Source organism: Ochotona princeps, chromosome 26 (genome assembly GCF_030435755.1).
Source record: "Ochotona princeps isolate mOchPri1 chromosome 26, mOchPri1.hap1, whole genome shotgun sequence".
Classification (NCBI taxonomy): Eukaryota; Metazoa; Chordata; class Mammalia; order Lagomorpha; family Ochotonidae; genus Ochotona; species Ochotona princeps.
The window spans coordinates 23,290,966-23,310,128 of NC_080857.1; the positions used below are offsets into that span (position 1 = coordinate 23,290,966).

Sequence of the window (19,163 nt, forward strand, 5' to 3'; positions counted from 1 at the left end):
GGGTCCCAATGCAGGTTGGTCAAAGGCCATACCAGTGCCGGATGACTTCCAGGCCTGTTCTAAGGCAGGTCTAGAATGAACCAGCAGCTGATGTGTTCTTGTGAAGAAAATCTTTCCTCACAGAATCTAAAACCCAACAGGGTAAGATTTCATTTGTGAACTTCATTCAGAGTCATAGACAACTTTTCCCAGGTCACAGACAGACTGAGCGAGGGAATGGAACTACCCCAGCATGAGAGTGCAAACCGGTTCCAAATCCAGAAAAGACTCATGAATTACAGTCTCCTCTTTTTCTAAGCCAAACTTAAGTGGAGAGAAAAATTTGATGACATCAAGCTTTGCATAATGATTTAAATCTGCCTTAGATAGTAGGGTTTTGTCTGCAAACCATTTCTGAACATAGCTTCTCACCTCTCGGGCATGAGGATGTGGGTTAAAAGCTTTCTCATCCTTTTGCATTAGCTTCTCCAAACTCTAGCTCCAAGAGGCAGGAAAACCAAATGATCCACCGAGAAGAGCAGGGCCAACAACAGTAGTTGATCTGATTCTGTGTTCATTCAACAGCCAACCACAAAAAGCTGTCACCCAACACAGGTGCTGCACCAACCTACATTGGCCAGCCTGACAGTGAATTCTCAGCGAACATGGGGCTGATGCCCAACCTGCCATTTTATAAGCAGGTGTATCCCAGGAAGAGGTAATCTGTGGAAGCCAACATCCAGGGCACTGACTGCACACACTGTGACTTGAGTGGGACTCAGTCAGTGAGTCTGTTTTAGTGCTGCCCTGAGATTTAAAGGCAATGGTTCAAGCCATGATGCTCCCCTTGCTTTGTGAGTACATTTGTTGCCGCAAACCTCTCTCCTTCAGACTGGAAAATTATTAGGTACTGTGGTACTGTGGCACTTTAGAAAAAAAAAAAGATTTATTGGAAAGGCAGATTTACTGAGAGAAGAAGACACATCATCTGGTTCACACCCCATATTGCTGCAACAGTCAGAGCAAACTGATCTGAGCCCAGGAGCCATGAGCATTGTTCTGGGTCTCCTACATGGGTACAGGAGTCCAAGGCCTTGTGCTATCCTCCACTGCCTTCCCAGGCCATAGGCAGGGAGCTGGATCAGAAGTAGAGCAGCCGGGACTGGCTCCCATATGGGATGCTGGCACCACAGGCAGATCATTAGCCTGTTACATCAATGAGCCAGCACTTACTGTATGATTTCTCAGTGTTCAATGTTTGAGATCCCCAGTTCTTAGCCTATCCTTACTCTCTTGTTTTTTTCTTTCCTATCTGCTGTCACAAACAGCTAGTCCCGATACAAGCTGCAGTTTCATTTAGAGTATGTAGGGATTCTGGGCTTCTAACCAGGTAAGATGACAAAAAGTTGGAATCAGCCTTTAAGGTTAGAAGGCAAGGGGCTGAGTATAATATTGCTTTTGTTACCTGCTGAACACCCAGCAAGCATTTCATATGACAGGTGCTCTGTACTCAGTGAAGGACAGAATGAACTATTGAATGAGTAATCTATCCTACTCTGCTTAGGACAGGAAAAAATTCTAAAATGTAAACAAGGAGAGAAGGAATTTGAATTATATCCAGTGGCAGACAAACATAAGATGATTCCTATGTGGGGAAAAAGTACAAGAACCTGCCTAATTTTTAAGCCTATATCTGGTGACGTGTTGCACAAAAAAAGTAATATACTTTGTAAATAGCAACTTTGTGCATTTTGAGGTGATACAATCAAAAAGGTTGGGTTATACACTTGTATGTAAAGATGTCCGTCCAGATCATAACAGAGACAAAGGGCTAGAGCAGAATGCTTAGAGAATGGTTGGTCTAGCCTGGTGCCTGCCCTCAGCCTCTCAGAAGGATGAACAGGATGAAGCCTGACAGAGAACCCACCGATTTGCTCTGTGAAGACAGAACACCACAGAAGCAGCACCAAACACGACCCCCTCCATGGATGGCAGAGAGAACGATATGGGGAGAAACGAAATGACCTGCTCACAATACAACATGGTTTGTGGCAGAGTTTGCTCTTGCTACACAAGTCTCCTGGTTCCAAAGGCAGTGCTCTCACTAATGTGAAATCACGTGCTTCTGTAACGTCTGTCTGTAAGAGGTTTTGAGGAAGGTACAGAGAAACAGAAAGAAACATGGAAGCACGTGACTTTCTCAAATCTGGGAGTGAAACACAACAGCATGCACTGTTGGTTACAGTTGTTTTACCTTCTCGAAAAGCCAAACAGGGTACACTGGTCAAGCACACTGGCTTTTTCACCTAGGCTCCAGGCTTGAACCAGTTATAGTTTTTTTCTCATTGATTTCCTCAGTGCCACATGCAGTAGCATCATTCTCTACAACAAGGTTTTTTTTTTTTTTTTTAATTTTCTTTTTCATTGGTAATTGGCCATTCTGTAGCATGTTGTTTAACCTCATGTTTATGTGACTTTTGTTTTTCTCTCTGTTGTGGATTGTGTTTTCTGGCTTGGTATTTAAGCAGATGTATAATAGAAGTGTCGAGGAGACTGACATGTCCAGATGTGGAAACATAGCAAGCTTCTTTGTACCCAGACCAGACATGGACTCCTGGTAAAACTGCTGAACATATCCTGGCTTAGTATGCTGGACTCTGACACTGTCCATGCCTACGATGTTGGGAAGCCCTTCAATAGCTGCATGATGGACTCAGGACGGTTCATGAAGGACTACCCATTGTAATATTAGAGGGGGGGAAATCAGTACATGGGGAGGGGATGCGAAATCCCAGCGCCTATGGAACTGTGTCATAAAATAATAATAAAACATAAAATTTAATTTAAAAAACAAAGCTCTCGCTGATGCTGTATGTTTAGTATTATCCCTAACTGAAAGAGGTCAAAATCCAACAGTCCTAGTCCCATCCCTAGGACTCCCATTAACTGTTGTCTGAGAAGCCCTCTTGAATTACAAAACAATCTTGTCCTTTCTCTATGTCCCAGACTGATGAGCACTATGGACAAAACCTCCAGCACCTGGTTCCTGCCTCTATCCCAGAGTTGGTGTTTCTCTCTACCTGGAGAACCTTCCCCTTCTCCTTTTCTTGGGAACTCCTGATGACATGTCAACTTCTAGCTCCAGTATCTCCCAGCTTCTTAAACTCCCACATATTTCCCCAAGCAACATCAAGTCTGCCACCATCATGGCCCCATGCTCACTTTGTTGACTTGTTCATCATACCGCCCCATTCCCAGCCCAGCCTGGGCGCTTCCCAAAGAGCAGACACTCCAGCTCCTGTTTCTGTACCTCCAGAACCTGCCTAACTCAAGGCCCAATAGATTATAGGTGCTGGATAAATATCTTTATTCGGTATCACAACAAACTACTTCAGCACCACCCTGTGTGTGAATGGGTTGGGGGGTGGGGGCTCTTCTTCCAGAACCATTAGGCTTCTGTTCTTTCCTTTCTGCCACTCTGCCTGCATTGCCTCTTATCAGTCATCCACACAGTAGTGCAGGTACATGGTACTTGCAAGGGGTTGTGGAACAGACATGAAGTATGACTGAGAACAATTACAACAGAGGCTTCATGCCTCTTTGCAGGTGAAAACAGGTATAAAGCTTTAAGTGGTTCTCTGGTCATTCCTCTTGTAGCCCGGTGAGTATTCCTTTCTAATGGATATGTCCATTAAAGAGAAAATGCTCCCACCCCAGACTCTGCTGAAAGGAGAAGGCACTGGCTCTATTCGTTGCCATATGACACCTCAGCTGTGGCCAACTGGATGAAAAGACAAAGCATGCACAGAATTACCAGGCGTGAAAAGCAAACTGGGCCAAACAGATCATAAGGTCACAAGCCAGTGTCGTGGAAAGTCAGGAAAGATACCAGAAAAGGAGAGAATGACTTAATTCCTGTGTGATTTGACTGTGATTTGGCTCCTATTTAAACACAGCTGTGGGCATCCCGCTTATATCCTCATAGAAGACCCCCGTGGGTTGGGATCCTGGCCCTGACACTAACCATGTTGCCTGGCAAGCTCCAATTCCTTTATCTGGAAGGTGGGAGACTGTGCAAGATCCTCGTAGGGTTGTTGTGAGGATTACATGTGATAATGGCTGTACAATGCTGGGTACACAACACATGGCTCATGAAAGTTAGCTACTTCATTAATAGGCCTGCATTTCTTAAAAATCAACTCGAGTACAAAACTTTCTGGTAACTATGCTAGCCCAGTATGGAGACAATACCTCAGAACATGTCTGTATTTTTGGCACTGAACCTAGAAAGGGACTCAATGAATAAAGCAGTAGTTTTCTAAGTGTGGCACCTAGCCCAATGTTAATATCAACTCCTTCGAACTTATTGGAAATGCAAATTTTTTCACTTCTCCCCAGATCAACTGAAACTTTGGGATCAGGAGCCCAAATATGTGTATCTAAAATGCCCTCTGCATACTCTGGTTTCTCTTCAGATCGTATAAATCTTTCGCCTTTTAAAATGCCTTCCAGGTGGGACGGATGCATTCTAAGGTTTGAGAAGTACTGGAAGACAGATTTCTACTGGAAAAACACAACCACTCTACTTCTTAGACAGCAAACAGCTCTACTCTGCGTGGGGAGCTCATCCATGTTCTCAGAGACGGACATCATGGATGTCAGAATGTAGGTAAGAGCCCAGCTTGGCCATTCCCAGCCCAGACTGCCTTGCTGGAACTTGCTAGAATCCTCACTCAAGTCCTGGCAAATATTATGGATATGTTCCAAAAATATTCCACATGGCGTTGCTATAGACCCTGAGCTATCGGCTAGGCACTGTCCTGACAGCCAGCCATTCTTGCCTCATTGTCAACACCCCCAACCTGGAGATCTCTTCCCTCTTGCCACAGAACTCTAAAACAGTGGAGAACAAGAATCTTGACTCAGTGCAGCCTTCAAGCTTGAAGGCCTTCAGGACCATGCCACTTCCTGACATCCCATTCTCTGAGCTTTTGCTTCTATGGCAGGGGCCACTGACAAAGCTGGCTTTGGTGTTCTCTTCTCTTTGGGCTTCTTGATGACAATACCTCAGCAGGAGCGTGTGTAGATGTGGGAAATGAGACGGTCAAGCATAGGAGGCAAAGGGGTCTGAGAGGGAGGGGCGAATCCTTTCAACTCGTCTGTCTCAGCTCCCATGTGAAGCCTGTCTCCAAGCCTGCTCCCTGGGCAAGATTTCCTCTGGCTCTTACCTCACTTGGCTGTAATGCACCTTGTGCTTCAGCACACCTGCCTTTGGCAAAGGAGAACTTGCAAAACAGAACTCCTGACCAACAAGTACTTCCTGGAGGTTGACTTTAATGTTCCCTTTGTCCTTTTGATCCCTCAGCCATACTTCTAGCACTCTCCTCCCCCATCTTCCTTGCTGAAAATCCTCAGCAAGTTCCTTTCCCTGTGGAGATTTATAGCTTTTCAAATGGTGTGTAGGCTGTGCCCATTTCTTCTCAACTTTAGCCTCCTCCACCTCACATAATATTTACTTTTCTTAAGTCTCTCTCTTTTTTTTAATTCCTTCTCTCTTTTTCCTGTTTTTTTTTTTCTTTCCTTTTTTGGGGGGTGGGGAATGCCTCTAATCTTTTCCTATACATTAGGCCTTTCTTGGCATTTGAACAGTTGCTGGAAATAATTAATGCTCAGTCAACTGCTGATGGAACACCGGGGACAGTGAGGCAAGTTAAGCGAATGTGCCCTTAGGAAGAGAAGCACGTGAAGTCTTGCGTGTTGATCTGTGTGAGGTCATGGGATCAACCATTGAAAAGTCTCCAGGCCATTTGAATGTATTTATCCAGAACCCACTCCTAGGAGGCAGCAGCATCCAAACCGAACATTTCATGGGAAGGGCTCTGACTTGTGTTCCCACCCCCTGCCTCCCATACCACTTCTCACTGTGTGGCCTTGCAGTAATTCTCCTCTCTCCTTCATGCTTCAGCTGCTTGAGGTGGATTAAGAAAGTCATCATTGAAAAACACTCTAAAATGTTATGGAAATGCTAGTGTTGATAACATTGATCATAATTGTTAATATTAACCTTACGGTCACATGGTGACAGGGCATGTTTTCAAGGCACTAATTATAGCTACCCTGCAACCCCACCCCTGAGGCATGGGTCTTTCAAGCAGCTGCACCCATACCCTGTTGTCCTACCCAAACCCACGAACATTTAGTGTTAGGGTTGGGCTGTGAAGAATCATTCAGTTGAAGTGTTGAGAGAGCTTTGCTAACTTGACCAACCCATCCCAAAGTTTGTGGTTAATGGATTACAAATTTGGGTAATACAGGACAATAAATCACAACTACAATAATAAAGCTGAAAATACACACAACCTAAGCAGAAACACCAGTGTTTTTTATCGGAAATGAAAGAAACCATTGATCATAGCAACTGTCTGAGATTAGCAGGGAGCCACATTTTCAAACATCCTGCAGTAAATCCAGAGCAGATCCAGCTGGAAAGCAAGCATGGAAATAAAGCTCGAAAATTCATACCATGCTTTGAAGTCTGCCTCTTTCCCAACCACGAGTCTCCAACCATTCCGAGCTGCTCTCACTTGCTGAATTTATTTTAAAAGAGACACAAGCTAGGCACTTGCATATAATCTTTCAAATGGACTCCAGCTTTTTGCAGGGTTGGTTGGTTAGAGAATCTGAATCCAAAAATACTTTCTCTTGCACATGAAATCAGCCATCAATTCCCCTGACTCCAACCAGAACAGATTTCCAACACTAAAACTAGAAACCACGATGGGTTCTAGTAAGTTTTGCCTTTTTTCTCCCCCTTGTGTTCTTTCCTTGACCCATCCTTGCACTTTTCATTTTTAGCTTAGCCATGTTCTCTTCTATCAAAACTATTAATGCTGTGGATAAAAGGGTACTAACATGCCAGATGCCACGAATACCGGGAGAGCAGCCAATAATGTCTTCCTTCGCAGCAGGCCATCTGGGACTCAAGTGGATCACATTATCACACTGAGGTAACCTCCACCTTGTTAAATCATCAGAAGAATGCAAGACAGCGGTCTAGGTTGAGCAGAGCTTCAGTCTGGCTCAAGGCTGACTGCCATTGCACAGCAATCTTCTCTACCAATTGTGTTCTGGTAGACGGGGACTCAGCCAGTTCTCTTGCTCAAACCCTAGCTAATTCAGAATTGTGCATCTCAGCAGTACAGCTGGAATGATAAGATTCTTTCTCTACTGATCACTGTGGGGAAAGAGAGACAGTTCCTAAAACTGAAGGGCAAAAGTCTTTAAAGACCACAGGGAAGGACCAGCAAGCGCTGAGAAATCATGCCCTTGACCAGGGAACAGAGACCAAAAACACAATCGCTGATCTCTATAAACGATACACTTGAATTTCTGTCAACAAAACAAAACAAAACCTGAAGAAGAAATTACTTGAATTCACAATGCCTGGTCTAGAAACATTCAGAATATTGAACCAAAAATCCCTTACTTCAGCTTCTGTCTGCTATTTGAAATGCTAGGTTAGATGAGCAGAAAGCTGGGTCATGGATTGGGTCTTAAGGTCAGAAGCATATACACACTGATAAGATTTTAAATTCTCATTTATGATGGGAAGACTCAAGTTGTTGATGATTTTGTTCTAGAACAGAATGAATAGCAGAAAGAATTTTCAGAAATCGTAGCATTGACAGCTGGGAATACTTACAACAGCCTCTTTCTTTTTCTCAATCTATTACATATCTGTCACTCTTTTGGCCATACAAACACGTACACAACTAGGGCATGTGCAGATCAGAGACAGAAACACACTAGAAATGGGGTGACTGTCATTCCGGTCAATTCATGGAACTACTGAAAGTCCCATTCTCCCAACTAAGCTAGTTGGTAAAAGGCAAGCTACAAATGGACAAGCACCCTAAACATTAGAGTTATTTTAACCAAAGAGGGAAAATTCAACTGGCCCTCTTGTCAGGGAAGCTGTTGGCCTCAGGGATTTATTCCTCCCTTCTTTGGCCTTCTCATCCGGGAGGGTGGCTACCTCATCAGTGGAAGGAAATCCCAATGAAGGGAATTCATAGCATGGGCTCAGGGTCCACTTGATCCAGGCAACAACGCAGTCCCAGATTTAATAAGGCGGGGGTGGGGAGGAATGTCAGCAACACAAAAACAAAGAACTCTCCACTTTACAAACTCTGGGAGGGCAACAGCTGGTCAGCCAAGATTAAAGGAGCGTGAGAGCCAGGAGAGAGCAGCTCTCCATCTCCTGGCTTCTCCTCCCCCTAGCCTGTGCCTGCAGCCAGCCAGGGCTGGCTTTTACAGCCCTGTGCAGACGACCTTGTTCCAGCCTAGATAGGGGCTCCTTTGATCTCAGCAGGGGGATACACTGGGCCTGCAGCTGGCAGATATTAATAGGACAGGATCCGATGGGGTAGAAGAGATGCCTTGACTGGGCCAACTCACTTGCCGTCCCTTCTCCGCGTCAGAGCTGAAGGGACTCCTTTTCTCTGATTCAGCCCCCGCTGAGTCCTCCTCCCAGGTCAACTTGGTTCACTTTCTTGCGGGTTGCTGTGGGCCACTTGCTCTCACCGACAACTGTCTTCCAGGGAACCGCTGTGGGTGCGGCGCCTTCCCTGCTCTGCAGCTGAAATCTATTATGGAACTCTGTCAATCAGGATGAAAACCCGAACCTCGGCTGCAACTCCTGAGTGCCAGCCTCACCCCACGGGCTCAACATTTCAGAGCTGGAGACGATTCCAGCAATCTCCTACTCACCCAACCTAATGCTTAACAATAAAACAAAAGCTCGGTCCAAAGGGATGAAAAGGCCTGACCACGATTGTGGTAACACAATGGCAAAGCAGGTAGGACGGATGTTTGAAACAACAGAGTACTTTTTATATAAAAAGCGGTCTTCAAATCATTCATGGAAAATGCATATTATGAAAACATTAGGAATGAATTTCAATTTTTTTTTGCAGGGAGTCTGATACAAAGGTGTGGGTATGCCAAGTGACAAGCATAAGGGCTGCCCTCGGTTTTACTCCTATTTCTTTCCTTCTCTCTCTCTCTCTCTCTCTCTCTCTCTCTCTCTCTCCACTCTCTCTCTCTCTTTCTGCTTAAGAGAGAGCAGGAAGCCAAAACAAAGAAAAGCATTATCACTTTTTTCCAAATAACGAGAAAGACACATTGTTCTGATTTCCTCCTCAGAGATGAACACATGCATAGGTAATAATGTCACCAACATTTTTATGCAGTATCCATGGTCACTGATCTTCCAAGGTGTTCACTATTGTGTTGCTTCAGCATGAATTCACTGCTCAGCAAGTGCCTACAGCATCTCTACTCACTAGGGCACACCACAATTACAACAACCACCACCACAACGAAGACACAACCTGTGTTTTTAAAGTTTGCCAATTTAGTCAGAAAAACATAAAAAGTCACTTAGTTTTTCAAGACTTTCTTTATATAGCTGAGCAGGTAGAGGCCACAGGGGAAGAGGTGAGAGTGATTCCAATGGAATAGGCAAGCAGCTGTTGTGTGGAAGATGTAGCTGCCAGGCCTTGAAGAAGGGGACTTGAGAGGAAAAGGGGTACATCTCTACAAACTCCCCGAGGCCAGAGTGCAAGCGGATACACAGAAGACTGGAATACACGGCACACAAGTGGCAGGGCAGCCTTAGCAGGGACCACAGTGGAACAGGAAACAAAGGACAGACCATGAAGTAAGTTAAGAAGAATGAACTTGGGGTGAGTGCTGGCATCCCACATAGGCACAGAAGCTAGTCTCCAGTATACCATCTCAGAACCAGTTCTCTGTTAATGTGCCTGGGAGCCAATGATTGATGACACAATTGTCTGGGCCTCCGCATCCACGTGGAAGACCAGAAGGCAGTTCCAGGTCCCAGACTTAGGCCTGGTCTGGACCTGGCTGTTGTGGCCATTTGAGGAATGAACAAGCAGATCTCAATCTCTCTGTCTCTCTTTCTCTCTCTTCCTCTCTCCTCCATCTTGCTCCTTCCCTTCCTTCCCCCTTCTGTCTGCCTCTGTGTGATTGCCTTTAAAATAAACAAAGAAAAACTTTTGAAAAATCAGAATTATCTCGAAGTGTTTATCTAGTTGTATTTGGAAACTAGTTCACCCAAAATGAAAACAAACAATGGACAGCTCTGATTTAACCTGTGTTATTCCCTTAATAATAATGTAAATAGTGGAGTCCAGGTAACTCTGGCAGTGGCACAGGTGTCTGGATGCACCAGCCATGTGGTGTGCCAGGCTTCCTGCTGGGAATCCTGGCTCCCCATCACCACTGCTAGGCAGGGACAGCGTCCTGGGCTTGTCCAAGCCTGAGTTCTGAGAATTTCCTTCATCCACAATTACCATGCTGGCACAGATCTAGGATGGCTCAGGGCATGCTCAGGACCATGGCTCTGCCCACTGCCACCATGTTGGTGGATGGAGTCCAGTAAGTTTGAGCAGCAGACAGGTGTCTGGATACCCCAACCACAGCCACATGCCAGGCCAGGCTTCCTGCTGGGGATCATAGCTCTCCATCCACCTCTGCTAGGTGGCAGTGGGGAGGGTCCTGGGCTTGTGCGCACTGGCCAACTGGCACTGGGCTTTGCCCACTGGCCACCAACTGGCAAGCTCTGGGGTTTTGGGGATATAGAATTACTCCCTAGGGACATCATGGATAAGCCACTGTATGTGTAGGTGAGGAATTAATCCAGAGGGACACCCAACGACAGGGCCACTGTACTTGCAGGTAAGCGACGGGACTGAAACCTGGTGGTTTGGAGGGGAGAAGTCTGAAGATCTTTATGGGTCAGACTGATGCACCAGCCCACATGGGAGTCCTGATATGGGCTTGTTAGCATGGAACATGGCTGACCACCAAACACCAATGCATATGCAAACTACAGCTGGGGGCCTGTCTGGCAGGGTTATAGATCCCAATGCCTGACAGTAAATGTCAGTTCAGGGGGTGGGTCACATTAGACTGGGCCATGACACGCAAGAGAACCAAGTCTGGGGATGGGTTCTGTGGGGGATATGTGGGCCCAACCCTATGGAACTACTAGTCCCACTGGTTAGAGAGTTGGGGTGATGAGGGGCTGAGCTAGGCATGACCATGGAACTCACTGATGCTCACCAGTACTGGGGCTGGGAACAAGCAGGGCAGGTCCAGGCTGCAGCACCCTCATGAGTACCCTAAAACAGGTGTTGGGTGGGTCGGGCCAGGCTGCACCAGCTCATACAAGCGCAGGGACAGATGGGGCAGGCTATGCTGGGTGAGGGCCAAGCATCTACTGGCATGCATGAGATCTGGGTCTGGTAGTGGCTTGAGTGGGGAAACCTGGGAAACTCCCCTAGTGGGTCATAGCTCCCGTTGATGAACATGTAGTCCAGGTCTGAGTGTTGGGCAGGCTGGGCAGGGTAGCTCCATCCGTCAGCAAGTATGTGAGTTGATTTTGGAAGGAGGTGGACTGGGCAGGGCCGAGCAAACCACAGCCCACTGGCAAATACAGAAATCAAGATGGAGTGCAAGTAATGCTGGGCTAGGCTGCCATACCTATTGGCTTGCATGAGCCAGGGATGGTGGCAGACTGAGCAGGGCTAGGTTGCAGCACCTTCCAGCAAGAGTTAGGACAGTTTATATTATCTGCTGGCAAACCCGACAGCCAGAATGGTGTGTAGGTCATGCCAGGTTGGGCCGCAGTACCAGCCAGTTCGCATCAGGGGTGAGACTGGGGCTGGATGAGCTGGCCAGGCTGTAGTCCTTACTAGTGTGAGCTGGAACTGGGGGTGGGCCAGGCTGGGCCAGACTTGCTACAGCACCCACTGGCAAAAGCCAAGGTGAGGCAGGTCATGTCAGACTGGGCTACAGCGTCCAACCAGCAGACGTGAGACCCAGGGGAAAGTGGACTAACTTGGTAGGGGGTTGGAGGGAGCTCCCCCTACTGGGCCACTATTCCCACTGGTGAGCATGAGAGCTGGGATTGGGGGTAGACCAGGCTGGGCAGGGCTACAACACCTGTTGGACTGCACGTAAGCTGGATCAGAGACAAACCAGGCTGGGCAGACTGTGCCTACTGACACATACATAAGCCAGAGTGGGTGAGGGTTGGCTGGGCTTTGCCACATCAACAGCTAGCAGATGCTGGCATGGGGAGAAAATTCTGTCAAGCTAAATTACAGTACCACCCGGAGAGTGTAAGATCCAGGAGTGGGAGTGAGTCAATTGTCAATTAGGTAAACAATGGGTACCTTCCTCTTGGGTGGCCACTCCTACTGGTGAGAGTGAGAACCAGGACTGGGGCAGGCATGGCTAAACAGAGAGTGGCACCCACCAGCACATATGTGGGCTGGATAGGGGAACTGGTTGGGTTGAACTAGGCTTCAATATCAATTGACACATATTAGAGCTGAATGGGATGTGGGACAGACAAGACCAGTCTGCTGTACATACAGGCAAGCATGGGAACCAGGGCAGGGGTCAGGCCTGGTGGGGGTTATTGTGGGTTGTTTCAACTAGGATACAACTCCCACTGGTTTATGTGTGGGTCAAGTGTGCATGGGTAGGATCTGGCTGAACTGAAACACCCATTAGTTTGTGAGGAAGACAGGGCTGAAAACAAATGAGCCAGCAATTGCAACTAACAGTGTGAACATAGGCCGATATGGGCAACAGACTGTGTTGGATCCTGTATTGGCATGTACACACAAGAATCAGGTCTGGGATCACCTCAGATGAAGTTTCTTCAGGAATCCTCCCAACTGAACCACTGGATTCAGAATTCCAACCATGGAGAAAACTGTAGGTTCCATGGTCTGACCCTGGAATGCATGTGTCAAGAGTTGGGCCTCCTCAGTGGCTTAGACAAAGCAGTGAATAGCATATCCAGATGCACATGGAGGATATGGCAGTACATTGGAGCTTGCAGAGGACATCTGGTACCATAATAGAGGATGGAGGACAGAATAAATTGATCAACTACCCCAGCCAAGTGCTGACAAGTGCTGGGCAAATGGAGACTCTAAGGTGGACTATGTTAACCAGTGGAGTCTGAGGAGATTTATTTCATCGCGATTGGAGTGGCAAGATCGACAGCAATACAGAACTGTTGAACTATTAAAACTACTTGAGCAGGACCCCGGGTGCATGCCTCAGTGGTTGGGAGGGATGGTTGGGAGGCTGGGTGTGGCTTCTCCCTTTATCTCTCCCCTCCCCCCAGATACAGGAAAGAAAAAAGAGAATGTGAAAACAGTGGTCTTGAACCTTTGCATCCTACTCAAATATGTAAAAATTATCAAAAATAAAATTTATACAATTAAAAAAATGATGTAAATACTTTCACTCTGACTGGTTTCAAATTAACAAGCCCCAAATCCCTGATTATCTTAGCCCATTTTTGGAGAACAAATCCCAAGATTTTCAAGTAGAAGAGTGACACATAGAACGAGGTCAGACTGGGGAAGGTTTGTTAGTGTGGCAGGGTGAAAATGGCAGAGGCTAGAGCTGGGGAGTCCTGTTGGTTTCTATTAAAATAACGCAATTGTGAGTCTATTAAGTCAGTTGGTTACGACATGCATTACAAAAAAGAGGGAACAGAGGCGAGATAAATTTGAATTGATGACAATTTGAATGGAAAGGCAGGAATACCAGGTGATTCAGGCACTTAGGGGACAGATGAGATTTTGATTCTATGAATACATCAATACGTCAATTTTTACTTCCAAAGGCAACAATGAAGAGCATTGTGGTTCTTGCAGCTTTTGAGACCAGACAAGGCCCCTGGACAGTCAATCAGCAGCTCTGCTGGCCTGAAAGGCCCCTGGATTCCTTCATACCCAATTCCCCAAAAGTGGAAAGGGAACAAGGGCCTGAGAGAACTATGCACATCTACCCAAGCTCAGAACATGGTGCCTAAAGACTTAGACTATAACTAGGAGAACTCAGAAACAGCATGTTAAGCACTGTCCATCAAAACAGAAACCACTCTCTGATGGCTGATATAACTCCCCAGCTACAAAAAGCTTCCTGCCATCAAAATCATAGTTGGCCCAGCCTTTACTAGCAGCTGAAGGGCAAGAAAGATCTGCAGATTTACCAAGGTAGGGATATCTTTCCCTTACTTCAATCTCTCCGTAAAGTTGATCAAGCATGCCATGTGCATGCTTTTAGGTATTTAGCACAAGCAAGAGGCTATGAGACCAATAGTGAAATCAACATTGGCACTTCGTAATCAAAACCCAGTCATTCCACAGTTGCCCAGAACCCCAGAAGATGACTCGGTCAAGCGTAAAAGGAGGTTCACTGAAACAAACAGGGAAAGAGACGCTCCAAATATAAGAAATCAGAGGCCTGGAAAGATGGCCGGCCGAAATCACCAGATTCTGGCTGGGTTCACTGGCCAGTGACCATTAGCCCGGCTCTCAACAGGAGGTAGGGAGGCGGTGGGGCTGTCTGTCAGTGTCAAGTTGCAGCTTCTCCAGGACAGATCCCTTACCTTCAGACAGGGACATATCATCAGCTGGAGACACTAGGTCTGCCTGAGAAGTGAGGGCTCCGCTCACATGAGTTGTAATTTGATTCGTCAAGATAACCTGTGAACAGACAGGGGACAAGGCAAGGGGGGAGGGAGAAGAAAGAGAGAGACCAAATTAATGATGAGGACTATCAAAAGGCAGACTGGGGTTTAGGGCAAGACTGATAAGGACATAGGTAGGAAAAGCCCCGCTCCGACTTTCACCAACTTTTATCTTTGGGCAAAACCTTTTGGGCACTCAAAACCCACAATACTGAGGAGATAGACTGATTTCTCCCACCCCTACCTTCACCCCCCAGATTTTTAACTGCTAATCAATTTTTTCTAAATTCTCAGTACATTAGGAGTGAAAGACACCATTGCATGAACTAAAAAAATAAGATTAAAATTAAAAAATAGAAGGCTAACCAGAATGAAGATGCACATGTACAGACTTTATCAAACTTCAATTTTGAAAATTATATTTATAACTTAAGATACTGTTGGTGCCCATTAAATGTAATGATTTAAAACTTGGATGCCTGTGGCTTGTTTCCCAGTTAACTCCCAGTTAAAAGCTTAATTGGGAATTTTGAAACAGGAATAATATTTGCCTCTATAAGGACATCTGTTGAATGATTTGATTTCAAAATTTCTTATTTTTTAAATTTATTTAGAGTCAGAGAGAGAGAGGGAGCAAGAAAAGACAGAGCGGGTCTCCACTCATTGATCTACTTGCCAAGCATCCACAATGGCAAAGCTGGGCCAGGCCACTGCCAGCAGCTTGATTTGAGTCTCCCATTTAGGTGACAAGAACCCAATCACTTGAGTCATCACTTGTTGCCTGTCAGAATCTACATCCACAGGAAGCTAGAAACAGGACCCGGGCAGGGCCCCTAACCCAGGCACTCCAATGTCTCAACCACCAGGCCAAACACCCACTCTAAATCAGCTGTATTCTAATAAAAGTAGTCCAAAGTGTCACCGTGTATGTAAAGCACAAGTTAGCATAATCCTATCCACACAGAATAAAGATTTTAACATTTAAAATTCCTGGAGAGAACACCAAAACTACCTAATTCACATGGTTCAATGCCATACAATATTCTTACTTTTCATACTATTAAGGAACTATTCCTTTGTTTAAAAACCCTCATTCCTGATTAACTGCAATCACTTCTGACGATCTGCATGCTCCAGACATGGGTAGCAATTGTGAGTACATGTCCCTTCTGGAAGACATGTCCCTTTCGGAAAGGGCACCAACTGTGTAACGTACAGGCAGCTGACTCTCTCATTTATCCCAAGCAGCAGCTCTGGGTTTCCTTGCCACCTTGATTTCAACAGAAGGGGACATCATCTTCATTCTTCATTAGCCAGCCTGTCAGCCACACCTCTGTCACTGTGTCTTGAATGCACAAGTGACACATTATAAATCCTATGCTTGTGGCAGCTTAATTGAGGACCAAGAAGATGGCAGGGTCAGGCAAAGAAACCAAGTCCTTTGTGAGCAGACAGCCTTCTCAGGTCTTTGTGTGTCAACCGGGTACACAGAGTCTCCAGTTACTTCGCAATGCTGATCAAGTTTGCAGGAGTCCACTCCTAGGTGCACATCTGAGCTCTCATACTCTTTTGTATTGCTACTTCTCATAAGGGCTGATGAGACTCACATGAGATATATCCTCAGTTAAAATGGTTGGAGATAGTTGAATAGCCTGCCCTTTTGTAAACTAACTATTCACACTGAAGAATATCAATCAGGATTTGTGTTCACGTCTCTCTTTATAACATAAGAGATGAGCTTTGCATTCCTATAAAACTCGGTTCCAATTCTGAAACTGTATACCTTGAGAAAACTCCTCAACCTTTGAGTTTCATTTGTTTGTGGGTAAAATAATATTTACTTTGTAGAATTACTGTAAGAATGAGATGAGATACTTAGCTGCATCTGGCACATTGTAAACATTCAATAAATGGAAGCCACTGTTGCGCCATTATTGTTAGACTTGCTTTCAGATTAGTGATATAAAGTTAACAAATCTATATATATCACATATTTGGCTTTATATTGACATTATCATCTTCTGTATCATGATATACTTTGGCATGCCTGGTCATTGTTCCTAAGCTTGTTTAATTTGCATAAAAACTTCAGGAAGAAAAGACAGCAGTTATTTAAAGCAAGGCCAACAAGATACTGACATTGCTCCAAAAAAGACAGAGGGTCTTCAAAAGTTCATTGAAAATGCATAATGTGAAAAGACTATGCATGGATTTCAAAACTGTTGTACACAAAATGAATTTATATTTTAACTTGATTTCCCAGGAATGTTTTGAAGTCCCCTTTTACCATGTGCTTTAGCTACTGGAGACTAAAATAGCAGTCGATTGTAGGAAAAAATAGCATGAAACTTCTCAGAGATCTAATGAGAGTTCATAATTCTAAGTTTATGGAATTCTTAAAAATGATGACTTGCTGAAAATTCCCAGAAATCCAATGAAATGAGTACAGAAAATACAATGAATACAGGAACTCACAGAGTGAGGTGCCATGTCTCTTTTGGGGCACTGGGAAGACAAGGATGCTGTATGACTTCTCTAGAAACTTACAAGTTAAATGATAAGGTATTGACTAAAATATTTAAACCACATGTTCTCAATTTTATTTTGACTACACTGGTGCCGAGATGGAAACTTGTACTGAGATGATAGCTTTCTTGCACAGAACTAATGAAATTATACCAGGCAAGATCTAAAAACCAAACTACAGATTTAAGTACTTCAAAAGCTACCCATCCTCACTTCCACTTCCGATAGAAGAGTAGACGAAGAAGAAAATATTTTCACTCTTCAGTGGCAAACAGACATGCTCTCCTCTGTGGCTTTGCTGAGCGTCCTCCCCCCCCCCCCCCCCCCCGTCAAAGAAGGCTAAGAGGCTGTAGGGACACAGCCACCACACTGAGGGGCTTGCTAATCACATCCTCTTATGGAACTGTTGTGGCTTTCTAAATCATGCTCGCCAGGATGACAGATCAGAAACATCTCCTGGAGCACTGGTTACAAATAATCACAGTTTGGGCAGCAGCCTATAAGCGAGTTTCCCTGTAAGGCTCTCTATGGACCTGAACACTGGGCTCCCAAAATAAAGTACAAAATACCACGGCAAGTTCCTAACAGAGTCTGAAGGGTTCTGACCCATACTCTAGAGGGTCTTTCCTGTTCCCCTGTCTCATTTGAAAAGTGGGGCTGCTAGGTACTAAATTCGCAAAAGTACATCTTGCATAGTGCTTAGGAATCAGGCAGAGTTCAGATCCTGGGCTTCCTAGCTATGTTACTCCCTGGCTGTGTGACACTGGGCAAATTCCTTTTCTTAGTAAAATATTTAACTCACAAAATGTGAGGGATTAAGTTGGACAATGCATTTAAAGTCTACAGTACAGTACTCAGCCTATGGTTAATGGTACCCTTTTCATTGTCAGTAGTTTATACTCTGCTGATGTGTGTCTTGCTCGTCCAGACAGAAAACCCATGCCTGATTCCCTTTTGTCCTACATACAGTGTGCTGCTCAGAACAGATGAACTTTTGCTTTTTATATGTTCAAAAGCAATACAGTTTAATGCTTGCCATTTCCCTAAATCTATGGCTAATCAAAAACATACATAGCTTCTACCACCACTACCATCAACTGTCAGTCCAAAGGTCAGATGGGACTCATTATATCTGAAGGTCATGATTACATCAGGAGACAGAGTCCAGGTTAAAGTTTGCTATTGAGGAAGAATACTATGCACCTACATGAGAAAAAAAGTCTTACAAGTTGTATAAAGTAACTACTCTCTTAAAGATATCCCATACTCTCAAATTTTCCTTGAACTGCTTTCTTGCCTGTAGGATACTTCAGAGGTACAACTGTGCACGAAATGGCCCCCTCATACAATGTCACATAGACCTCGAGCCCTATTTTTAATGCATGTCCCTGGGTTTCAAGTTTTTCCTTGCACCAGTGAGCTTCTCTAAGTGTATCCCCTTCAAGGTCCATGACCTACACACAACCTAAGAGAACCATTGAGACTTAAGAAAAGAAGGAAATCTGGGGTACAGGTCCCAAACCACCCAAAAGGTCCAACTTTCACAGAGTACAGGCCTTGTAAGCTAGAGAAAAGAAATGGAGAGATGGGAACCAGACAAAACTGGGAAGAAAAGGTCAAGTGGGTGGCTGGGAAATCGGCGTGATTTTGGTTAGAAGGCAGAGAGGGTCCTGGCATGGAAGATGAATCAATACACAAACAAAAATATGTGATTCATTTCCACCAAGTATTCACAAGCTGAGGGCAGCAACTATCTTGAGATAAGAAAGTAGCAGCAGAAAAAGCTAGTCATCAGCAGTCACGGGACTGGGAACACTGAGCTTGACTTGTGGCTGGTCTATGTGTCCAGTGCCATTCCCCTGTGCTCCGCAGACACATCTGTGCTTCAGCTAGGGAGGACTAGAGTATGTCAAGGCCACACCCACAGCCTACTCACTCTTGGCCCAGACTACGTTCTGTGTTAGGGGCCACTGCTTATGTCGGATCTACCCTCCATTAAAGGATTAGAAGTATCTTTGCAAGAGTAACCTTCTAAGAGTACTGGGATGCAGAGGACAGAAGGGAAAACATA

General features: G+C 45.2%; 1 protein-coding gene across 6 annotated transcripts in view; it reads right to left on the reverse strand.

Moving 5' to 3' along the window:
- Positions 1-19,163, reverse strand: part of RAD51B (RAD51 paralog B) — a 562,304-nt gene that overhangs the window by 183,862 nt on the left and 359,279 nt on the right. For all 6 annotated transcript variants that reach the window (XM_058655552.1, XM_058655547.1, XM_058655551.1 and 3 more), the window contains exon 8: positions 14,486-14,582. In XM_058655552.1, the coding sequence (XP_058511535.1) occupies positions 14,486-14,582 (97 nt within the window). The remainder of the gene's footprint in view (positions 1-14,485; positions 14,583-19,163) is intronic.